General features: G+C 38.1%; 1 protein-coding gene across 5 annotated transcripts in view; it reads left to right on the top strand.

Annotated features, from left to right (window-relative positions):
- RB1CC1 (RB1 inducible coiled-coil 1) overlaps window positions 1–11,486 on the top strand; it is a 107,907-nt gene that overhangs the window by 36,324 nt on the left and 60,097 nt on the right. For all 5 annotated transcript variants that reach the window (XR_001826236.1, XM_017531775.2, XM_017531776.2 and 2 more), the window contains exons 3-5: window positions 992–1,113; window positions 2,228–2,354; window positions 2,533–2,703. Coding sequence is in view for 4 of the 5 variants with exons in the window: in XM_017531775.2 (XP_017387264.1) it covers window positions 1,043–1,113; window positions 2,228–2,354; window positions 2,533–2,703 (369 nt within the window). In the remaining variant the exon portion in view is untranslated. The remainder of the gene's footprint in view (window positions 1–991; window positions 1,114–2,227; window positions 2,355–2,532; window positions 2,704–11,486) is intronic.

The following is an 11,486-nucleotide window of genomic DNA, read 5'->3' as shown; positions in this document are numbered from 1 at the left end:
CCCAGGCTCAAGTGCAATGAGTGGCACAGTCATGGCTCACTGCAGTCTTGAACTCTTCGGCTCAAGCCATCCTCCTGCCTCAGCCTCCCAAGTAGCTAGGACCACAAGCATGCACGTGTGGCTGATTTTTTTAAACATTTTGTACAGACCAGGTGTTGCTATGTTGCCCAGGCTAGCCTTGAACTCCTGGCCTTAAGTGATCCTCCTGCCTTGGCCTCCCAAACTTCTGGGGTTGTATATAGGCATGAGCCACTGTGCGTGGTTGTGTATGTCATCCTCATTATGTAGATGAAGAAGCTTTATTTTCTAGATGAGATTTTTCTTTGGACATGTTAATGGCAGAGTTGTTTTCATTTCTAGACCTGGATGCTTGCTACTGTTATGCAAGGTGATATTGCCTGTTAAGGTTGTTTACCTGTATACTTTCTACTGTTTTATAAGGTGATGCAACTATTAGGGAGTTTCTTACGGAGGATTTCTAGCTCAGTGTAGAGGTGAAACACAGATGGACAGGCAGCTGATGGGAGGAATTGGGATTCATTTCCCCTAATTTGCAAGTAATGGCTACTCTTAATTTGCGATTAGTAAGTTTAACCTTAATACTAATCTATTTTTTATTATATTGAGGAAGAAGTTGGGCGAGGGGAACTGTCAGGGATAAGATGTTTGACCAACTGTTTTATTCTTAATGTCAAACACTGTATGAAATATGCATATAGCAACCTTTACTCTAGCCACTGGCCTTTTATTTCTTGAAAAATCAGACTTTTTTCCTACGGCAGAACAGTTATACTTTTCTTCTCACTAACCTCATTACTGTTTATTTTTTTAAGCATTGAGTTTACTGAACTATCCAGTTAGCCATCCTAGACATCAAAGCCCATTTTGATATTTTTGTTGTCTATATAGTAATACTGTACTGTGTCTTGATGGAAGTTTTCATGATTGTAGTTGCATTTGTAAAATTGATCCCTTTTCTTGTTTCTTCTAGTCACCGTCTCGGAGGGTGAGGTATAAGCTCACAGAATTCAGACAAGCCATCATGAAGTTATATGTGTTTCTGGTTAACACTGGGACTACTCTAACATTTGACACTGAACTTACAGTGCAAACGTGAGTTGTGTTTCATTTATTCTTTTCAGTGTTACATTCTGTTTGCATGCAGAAAGTTAAAGAAATATTGTTCTCTTGTTTAAAAAGGAGCATCATGGCAAGTCTTAAATCTTTATCCCAGCGTATTTTATACATAACTGTTGTCTTTCTCTAAAATGCTGGTTATATTCTTTAAGTTGTTCTTTGTCCTGTTGGCATGAATATAATACTCACAGTAAACAGATCTACCCATAAAACAAACTGATTTGCATTACTATAAGTACCTGTAGTCAATTGCTATTCTAAGTTTCACAGGCCATTGTTAAGGGAATTACTGTAAGCTACATAAAACAATATATATCACTTCCATGGTTTTTGGTCATTTGTTTTTATTCAGTTTGTGAATAAAAGTCAATAGGTTTGTTTTGTTAATGAGAGAAAAATAAGTTTAATGTTTTTAGCCTAATTTAGTCGGGCTCAGGTATCTAATAATTCTCTGGCTTTACAGGACAGGAAGGAAATAGAAGTAAATATTTCCAATGCTGATTATATTTTTATAGTGGCCATAATAGAAGACCTAATGGCAATACAGAACAAATAAATCTGACACTGAAATTGTTATAAATATGTGTGAAATCAATAATCTTTGTTGTAAAAATTATGGATTTTTTTTTTGGAATTAGTTTTCGTTAAACTTGGTTTTACCTCTGTATGAATGATTTTTTGGAAGATAGGGATAGGAAGGAATTTTCATATGTGTTAGACTTAATGTAGTTTCTAAAACGTGTGGAGATTTTAACAAAACTTGTATTCTGAGGATTTTAATAGCCCTGATAACTGAGTATATTCCTTTGCTATGCTATATAGAGAACTCAAAAATGAAAGTGTCTGCGCCTCCATTTCATAGACTCACTTTGAGATGGGACACATGGGCGAATTATTTACCTGAGATCAGCCAGTTGTTATGGAATCCAGTTCATGAAATAGGAAGCTTGTATTTTTTACTACTGTTTTTGGGGAAAGCTTTAGAGTGAAATTCATTAACCTCTAAAGGTGTTTTTACATAGTACTACTTGGAAAATAAAGTCATTGGGCAAATATAAATAACTGATTTATTTTATTTCATTTTTTGAAGTGTGGCAGACCTTAAACATGCCATTCAAAGCAAATACAAGATTGCTATTCAACACCAGGTGCTGGTGGTCAATGGAGGAGAATGCATGGCTGCAGATCGAAGAGTGTGTACCTACAGTGCTGGGACGGTAGGTATTCGAGAGCCCTTGCATACAAAGATGCACCACCTTTACATCACATAGGGAAATGGGAACTCAGTGTTCAGAAGTAAGATTTATTTGCTTCATATATTGAAGGCACTGTGCATGTTCAGTATTTATAACATTTTATTTTGATTATTTCTCCCTTTTTTTTTGAAAAATACAGGATACAAATCCAATTTTTCTTTTTAACAAAGAAATGATCTTATGTGATCGTCCACCTGCTATTCCTAAAACTACCTTTTCGACAGAAAATGACATGGAAATAAAAGTTGAAGAATCTCTTATGATGCCTGCAGTTTTTCATACTGTTGCTTCAAGGACACAGCTTGCAGTGGTAAGATATAAACAATTATTTTAACTAACTGATTGCTTCTTAAAGAATTTGGATCTAAATAGCACAGCAGTCTAAATTGGATAGAAAGCATGCAAAAAGTTTCACAAACTTTAAAAATATTTTGTGGTTAATATATCTAGTTTTAAAATTTCTGGATGATACATTGCTAGTTATTCTACTTTGACAATGACAGTATTTAAGAGTGGAAAAGCTGTCTTAAATATGATTTGGTCACCTTCTTTCCTAGGTAATGCTATGTAAATAATTACTTTTGAACATTAACTGAGAACCTATGTTAGAGGAGATATAGACAAAAAGAGCTTAAATAGCTCTAAAAAATGTATGTATTTTTTCCATACTTATGGTTAGTTCCCGGAAGAGAATCAGGTTTCTTTCTAATATATAGCTCTTAACACTGCTACTTGCAGTTTCCAAGGATTCTTTCCCAGTCATTGATTTTCTTTTTTAATTTGCTGTTTACCTTCTAGTAATATCATTGACATTAAGCTGTCAGTAGTAAGCTACATTTTTGTTTTAGTAATGGGAAAAATGTGTTAGAATTAATGAAACAATAATGTTTACCTTTTGTAAAAGTAAAAAATAACATTACTAAACATTTGCTCTAATTAGTAAAACTCTAAAGAAAATATGCAGTGTATACATTTGTGCAACTACCCCCATTTTTCACACAGGATACAGCATTAAAAGGAAATAACCTCATCTGTGTTAAACATACATTTAAGAGTTCAAAAGTGCTTTGAGAGAACAAAATTTTTTAAAATATACTTCTGCAAACTGAATTTACGCAATAAAACTTGTAGACTTGTTTTTTGATTGGCTGAAAAGTGTACATACTACATTTTGATAAAGTATTAAATAAGTTAAAGGATAACTAGGATATATAATTTTCAATTGATTAGAGAGAAATAAAACGCATTAAAACTAAATTCAACAAAATGAAGACAAAGTACAAAGAAAAGATAAAATGTCAGAAATGTACATGTCAGCAATTATATTAAATATAATCTGGTGTTATTTCTCTTTTAATGCATCCTATTTAACCTATTTTTGAAATACACAAATGAAATGAGAAAGATGATTATTGCTGTTGAGATCCTGAATTAGTAATCTGAGATTCAAATGCCAAGCATTCTGTATTAGTCTGTTTTCATGCTGCTGATAAAGACATACCTGGTTTAATTGGGCTTACAGTTCCACATGGCTGGAGAGGCCTCAGAATCATGGCAGGAGGCAAAAGGCACTTCTTCCATGGTGGCAGCAAGAGAAAAAGGAGAAAGGTGCAAAAGCAGAAACCCCTGATAAGCCCATCAGATCCCGTAAGAATTATTCACTATCATAATAGTGCAGGAAAGACCAGCTCCCATGATTCAGTTACCTCCCCCTGGGTCCCTCCCACAACATGTTGTAATTCTGGGAGATATAATTCAAGTTGAGATTTGTGTGGGGCACAGCCAAACCATATCATTCCACCCCTTAGCCTCTCCAAATCTCATGTCCATTTCAATCATGCCTTCCCAACAGTCTGTCAGAGTCTTCACTTATTTCAGCATTACCCCAGAACTTCACAGTCCAAAGTCTTATCTGAGACAAGGCAAGTCCCTTTTGTCTATGAGCCTGTAAAATCAAAAGCAAGCTAGTTACTTTGCAGATAGAATGCAGGTACATGTATTGGGTAAGTACAGCCGTCCCAAAAGGGAGAAATTGACCAAAACAAAAGGGTTACAGATCCCATGCAAGTTCAAAAACCAGCAGGGCAGTCAAACTTTAAAGCTCCAAAATGATCACCTTTGTCTCCGGGTCTCACATCCAGGCCACACTGATGTGACAGGTGGGTTCTTGTGGTCTTAGGCAGCTCCGTCCCTGTGGCTTTGCAGGGTGCAGCCTCCCTACTGGCTGCTTTCACAGGCTGGCCTTGAGTGTCAGTGGCTTTTCCAGGCACGCAATGCAAGCTGTCAATGGATCTACTATTCTGGGGTCTGGAGAATGATGGCCTTCTTCTCATAACTCCACTAGCGACTCTGTGTGGGGGCTCCGACCCCAAATTTCCATTCCGTACTGCCCTAGCAGAGGTTCTCGCCAAGGGCCCTACCCCTGCATCAAACTTGCCTGGGCATCTAGGCGTTTCCATACATCTTCTGAAATCTGGGCGGAAGTTCCCAGTCTTCAGTTCTTGACTTCTTTTCCCCCACAGGCTCAATACCACGTGGAAGCTGCCAAGGCTTGAGGCTTCCACCCTTTTAAGCCACAGCCTGTGCTGTACGTTGGTCCCTTTCAGCCACGGCTGGAGTGGCTGGGACACAGGGCACCAAGTCCCTAGGCTGTACGCAGCATGAGGACCTTGGGGCTGGTCCATGAAACCACATTTTCCTCCTAGGCCTCTGGGCATGTGATGGCAGGAGCTGCGGGGGAAGGTCTCTGACGTGGCCTGGAGATGTTTTCCCCATGGTCTTGGAGATTAACATTAGGCTCCTTGCCACTTGTGCAGATTTCTGCAGCTGGCTTAAATTTATCCCCAGAAAACGGGGTTTTCTCTTCTATCACATTGTCAAGCTGCAAATTTTCTAAACTTTGATGTTCTGCTTTCCTTTTAAAACTGAATGCCTTTAACAGTACCCAAGTCACCTCTTGAATGCTTTACTGCTTGGAAATTTCTTCCACCAGATACCCTAAATCATCTTTCTCAAGTTCAAAGTTCCACCAATCTCTAGGGCAGGGGCAAAATGCCACGAGTCTCTTTGCTAAAACATAATAACAAGAGTCTCCTTTGCTCTGGTTCTCAACAAGTTCCTCATCTCCAGCTGAGACCACCTCAGCCAGGACTTTATTGTCCATATCGCTATCAGCGGCTTCTTGGGCAAAGCCATTCAACAAGTCTCTAGGAAGTTCCAAACTTTCCTACATTTTTCTGTCTTCTTCTGAGCCCTCCAAACTGTTCCAACTTCTGCATATTACCCAGTTCCAAAGTTGCTTCCACATTTTTGGGTATCTTTTCAGCAGCGCCCCACTGTAGTACCAATTTACTATGTTAGACTGTATTCATGCTGCTGATAAATACATACCCAAGACTGGGAGGAAAAAGGTTTATTGCACTTACAGTTCCACATGGTTGGAGAGGCATCATGGCAGGAGGAAAAATGCACTTCTCACATGGCAACAGCAAGAAAAAAATGAGGAAGATGCAAAAGTGGAAACTCCTGATAAATCCATCAGATCTCATGAGACTTATTCACTGTCATGAGAACAGCACAGGACAGACAGGCCCCCATGATTCAGTTACCTCCCCCTAGGTCCTTCCCACAACATGTGGAATTCTGGGAGATAAGTTCAAGTTGAGATTTGGGTGGGGACACAGCCAAACCATATCACATTCTAAATATCATTTCTTATTAGGAAAAACAACATGTGTTCATCAAGAAATTGATTCTATATCTGGGACAGGGAAAATACAAGGTGAGCTTGAGATATCTTGTAACAGAGAGTAAGGAAGCACTCAGTGTCCAAAGAACACAAGATACTAATAAGATACTTTGTAAAAAAGTTTCTTTAGATTAAAAGACATGTGGCAATGCAAAACCTTAGAAATAATGTAGAAGTAAACTATATATGCAATATCTAGCGGTGCAGAGCATTCTAAAGATTTCATCCAGGGCAGGATTAAGAGAGAGGAAAGAGGCCTGGCGTGTTGCCTCACACCTGTAATCCCAGCACTCTGGAAGGCCAAGGCGGGCAGATTGCAATGCCAGGTGTTCGAGACCAGCCTGACCAACATGGTGAAATCCTGTCTCTACTAAAAATACAAAAATTATCTGGGCATGGTGGCGCATGCCTGTAATTCCAGCTACTCAGGAGGCTGAGGCAGGAGAATTGCTTGAACCTCGGAGGCAGAGGTTGCGGTGAGCCGATTAGGCCACTGCACTCCAGCCTGGGCAACAGAGCGTGACTCCATCTCAGGAAAAAAAAAAAAAAAGGGGGTGGGGGAAGAGTAAAGGATCAAGGTGATAAAGTGAAAGCATTTGAAGAACCATTATTCTTTAGGGGGGTGTAAGAGGGGCAGAGAAGAACTAAGAATGAATAATAACTTCATTAATTTAGCAAAAATCTAGAAAGAAAAATAATGGAAACAGTACATTAAAGTGAACACTGAAAAAGTAACAAGATTAATGCAGTCCAATCTATCATTTGTTACTCTTAATTTCACCAATTACTTTATTAGAAGATTAATTATATGACACTGCTAAAAACACACAAAACTCACCACATTTCTATCATTCACAGGCAATACAGTTAGATTGCTAAACTGTGAAAAAGACAGGCATGGCCAACATGGTGGCTCACGCCTATAATCCCAGTACTTTGGGAGGCCAAGGTGGGCAGATCACCTGAGGTCAGGAGTTCAAGACCAGCCAGGTCAACATGCTGAAACCCCATCTCTACTAAAAATACAAAACTTAGCCGGGCATGGCATCATGCACCTGTAGTCCCATCTACTCAGGTGGCTGAAGTGGGAGGATCACTTGAATGTGAGAGATGGAGGTTTCGGTGAGCCAAGATCATACCGCTGCACTCCATCATGGGCAACAGAGCAAAACTCCATCTCAAAAAATTAAAATACAAGTATGCACAGAGATAACAGATAAATGCAAACAAAGATTAAAATGGAAATAATACTTGACAAAGTGGGCTTCAGAATGTTAAACAGAACAACGTGCAATGTAATGATAAAACGTTTAATTTATGAAAACATAAGTTAAATATGTATTTGCCTATCAACACAGGCTGAATAATAAGGTAATAACTACTAGAAATTTCAGGGTAACAATAAAACAATGGATGTATATGCCAGTGTCTATGGTAGCATTATTAACCATGATCAAAAGGTGGAATCAAGCTAGATGTTTATTAGTATGTCAGTGCAATCAAAATGTGGAATATATGTACAATGGAGTATTTGTCAGCCTTAAAAAGGAAGGAAATTGTGATATATGCTACAAAATGGAAGAACCTAGAGGATGTTATGCTAATTGTAATAAGCCAGTCACAAATGAACAGAACTGCATGATTCTACTTACGTAAAGCAGGAAAACTCAGAGACAAAAAGTAGAAAAGTGATTACCAGCAGCTGGGGAGCAAAGCAACTATAGAGTTACTGTTTAATAATGAGTAAAGAAGTTTAAATTTGGGATGATAAAAAATTTCTAGAGATAGTTATGGTTGCACAGTTGAATGTACTTAAAGCTACTGAAGTGTACACATAGAGATGGTTAAAATGCTAAATTTAATATATCTGTTTCATAATCACAAAGCTCCTGTGGACTTGTATCCTGAAAATAGAGAGTATGCTCTTGGTTTTTTAGCAGATAAAATCCAGAAGAAGATCAAAAAAATAATATATTTGGAACAAAAGGTGCTTATTCTCAAAATGTAAGGATGATTCACTGTTCAGAAATTAATTCTTAAACTAATTTCATCGTCATTAATACCTTACAGAAGAAAACATACAAATAATCTGTCAGTTAACATCTATTAACATAATGAATATTGTCCAGAAGAGACATTTGTAAAAATTTGACAGCTGTTTTTAATAAATAGACCTAGAGGGAGACAAAATAAATGTAAAACAGACTTGACTAAAAATATAATCAACTTTTATTTAATTTTAATTTTTGTAGATTCAGGAGTACATGTGTAAGTTTAATACATGAGCATATTGCATAATGCAGACGTTTAGGCTTCCAGTGTGCTCATTAGCCTAAATAGTGAACATTGTACCCAGTAGGTAATTTTTTATTCCTTACCTCCCTCCCTTTGAAATTCCTAGTGTCTATTGTTTTCCTTTGTATGTCTGTGTATACTTGTTGTTTGGCTTCCTCTTAAAAGTAAGAACATGGGAGTATTTTATTTTCTTTTTCTGAGTTTTTTCACATAGGATAATGACCTCTAGCTCCATTCGTGTTGCTGCAAAAGACATGATTTTATTCTTTTTTAATGGCTTTGTAGTAGTCCATGGTTTATACATATATACAATACATTTTCCTTATCCAGTCTTCTGTTGATGACACATAGGTTGATTCCATGATTTTACTGCTACAAATAGTGCTGTGATAAACATACAAGTGAGGGGTGTCTTTTTTGTAGAACGTTTTCTTTTCCTTGGATAGATAGTAGTGCAGTTGCTGGGTTGGTGGGATGGTAGTTGTTTGAGAAATCTCCATACTATTTCCTGTAGAGGTTGTACTAATTTACACTCCCACCAGTGGGAATTAGTACATTCCTTTTTCTCCTCATCTTTACCAACATCTGTTGTTTTTAGACTTTACATACCTCTTCTGACTTGAATGAGATGGTTTCTTATTTTGGTTTTTTTATGTTTTGTGGTTTTGAATTTTTTTCCATATGTTTGTTGGCTGTTTGTGTGTGGGTTTTTTTTTTTTTTTTTTTTTTCTTTTTTTTTTGGGGTTTTTTTTTTTTTTTTTTTGTTTTTTTTTTGGCTTTTTTTTTTTTTTTTTTTTTTTTTTTTTTTGTGATACCTTGCTTTGTTGGGCTAGAGTATAGCAGTTGATTCACTGCAACTCCCCCTCCTGGGTTTAAGCGATTCTCATGCCTCAACCACCCAAGTAGCTGGGATTATAGGCGTCTGCCACCACATTCAGCTAATTTTTGTATATTTAGTAGAAGTGAGGTTTCTTCATGTTGGCCAGGCTGGTCTTGAACTACTGACCTCAAGTGATCTGCCCACCTCGGCCTCCCAAAGTGCTAAGATTATAGGCCTAAGCCACTGTGTCTGGCGAGTACGCCTTTTGAGAAATGTCTGTTCATGTTCTTTGCCTAGTTTTTTTCTTGGTGAGTTTGAGTGCGGTGGCCCCATCAGAGCTCACTGCAGCCTTGACCTCCTGGGCTCTAGTGATCCTCCTGAGCAGCTGAGGCTATAGGCACTCTGTATCCAGCTGACTTTTGTATTTGTTGTGGAGATGGGGTTTTGCAATGTACCTCAGGCTGGTCTTGAACTCTTGGGCTCAAGTGATTCTCCTGCCTTGGCCTCCCAAAGTGCTGTGATTACATGCATGAGCCACTGCACCTGGCTTACAAACCTACCATTCTGCAACCTGTCATTCTTGTAGGTTTTCTTTTTACTCTGTTGTTTTCTTTTGCTGTGTGTAAGCTCTTTGGTTTAATTAGACCAATATCTATTTTTGTTTTGTTGCATTTGCTTTTGAGGTCTGAATTATAATTCTTTGTTTATGCCAATGTCCAGAAGAGTTTTTTTCTAGGATTTTTTATAGTTTCAAGGTTATGTTTAAGTCTTTATTCCATCTTGATTTAATTTTTGTATATGGTCAGAGTTAGGGGTTCAGCTTCATTCTTCTGCCTATGGCTAATTTTCCCAGCACCATTTAATGAATAGGGTGTCATTTCCCCATTGTATGCTTTTGTCAGCTTTGTCAAAGATTAGTTGATTATACGTCAGAGATCAGTTGATTGTACCTATGTAGCTTTATTTCTGGGTTCTCTATTCTGTTCCATTAATTTATGTGTTTGTTTTTTTACTAGTACCATGCTGTTTGGGCGACTGTAGCCTTTTAGTATAGTTTGATGTCTGGTACTGTGATGACTCCAGCTTTGTTCTTTTTGCTTAGTAGGATTGCTTTGGCTATTAGGACCCTATTTCGGTTTCATATGATCTTTAGGTTTTTTTTTTTAATTCTGTGAAAAATGACATTGATCATTTGATAGGAGTTGCATTGAGCATTGAATATGTAGATTGGGCAACATGGTCATTTTAATGATGCTGATTCTTCTAATCCACGAGCATGGGATATTTTTTCATTTGTTTGTGCCGTCTATAGTTTTGTCAGTGTTTTGCAATTCTCCTTGTAGAGAGGTCTCCTTGATTAAATGTATTCTTTGGTGTGTGTGTGTGTGTGTGTGTGTGTGTGTGTGTGTGTGTGTGTTGTAAATGGGATTGAGTTCTTGATTTAGTTCTCAACTTGAATGGTATTGGTGTATAGAAATGCTACTGATTTTTGTACAGTGGTTTTTTAATCCTGAAACTTTATTGAAGTCATCAAGTCTAGGAGTTTTAGAGGAGACATTAGTTTTCTAGGTATGTGAGACCATGTCATCAGCCAACAGAGATCATTTGAATTCCTCTCTTCCAGTTCAGATGCCTTTTCTTTCATTCTCTTGCTCTATTGCTCTGGCTGTTACTTCTAGTACTTTTTTTTTTTTTTTTTTTTATGGTGGAGTCTTGTTCTGTTGCCCAGGCTGGAGTGCAGTGGTGCAATCTCGGCTCACTGCAACCTCCACCCCCTGGGTTCAAGTGATTCTCCTGTCTCAGCCTCCTGAGTAGCTGAGATTACAGGTGTGCACCACCATGTGTGGATAATTTTTGTGTTTTTAGTAGAGACAAGGTTTCGCCATGTTGGCCAGGCTGACCTCAAACTCCTGACCTCAAGTGATCCTCTTGCAAGCTATTCTCGTGACTCATGGGTGGTTTGGATTACAGATGTGCACCACCCCACCTGGCTAATTTTGTATTTTTAGTAGAGTCAGGGTTTCACCATGTCAACCAGGCTGGCCTCAAACTCCTGACCTCAAGTAATCCTCCCTCCTTGGCCTCCCAAAGAGCTGGGATTACAGGCATGAGCCACTGCAACCAGCCCCAGTACTGTATATTTAATAGAAGTGCAGTGGTGAGAGTAGGCATACTTGTCTTGTTCCAGTTGTTAGGAAGAATAGATAAGCAGCCTTTTTTTTTTTTTTTT

Source organism: Cebus imitator, unplaced genomic scaffold (assembly GCF_001604975.1).
Source record: "Cebus imitator isolate Cc_AM_T3 unplaced genomic scaffold, Cebus_imitator-1.0 Scaffold73, whole genome shotgun sequence".
In the NCBI taxonomy this organism is placed as follows: domain Eukaryota; kingdom Metazoa; phylum Chordata; class Mammalia; order Primates; family Cebidae; genus Cebus; species Cebus imitator.
The sequence above is the reverse complement of the archived record's forward strand: the minus strand, read 5'-3'. Positions and strand labels throughout refer to the sequence as shown.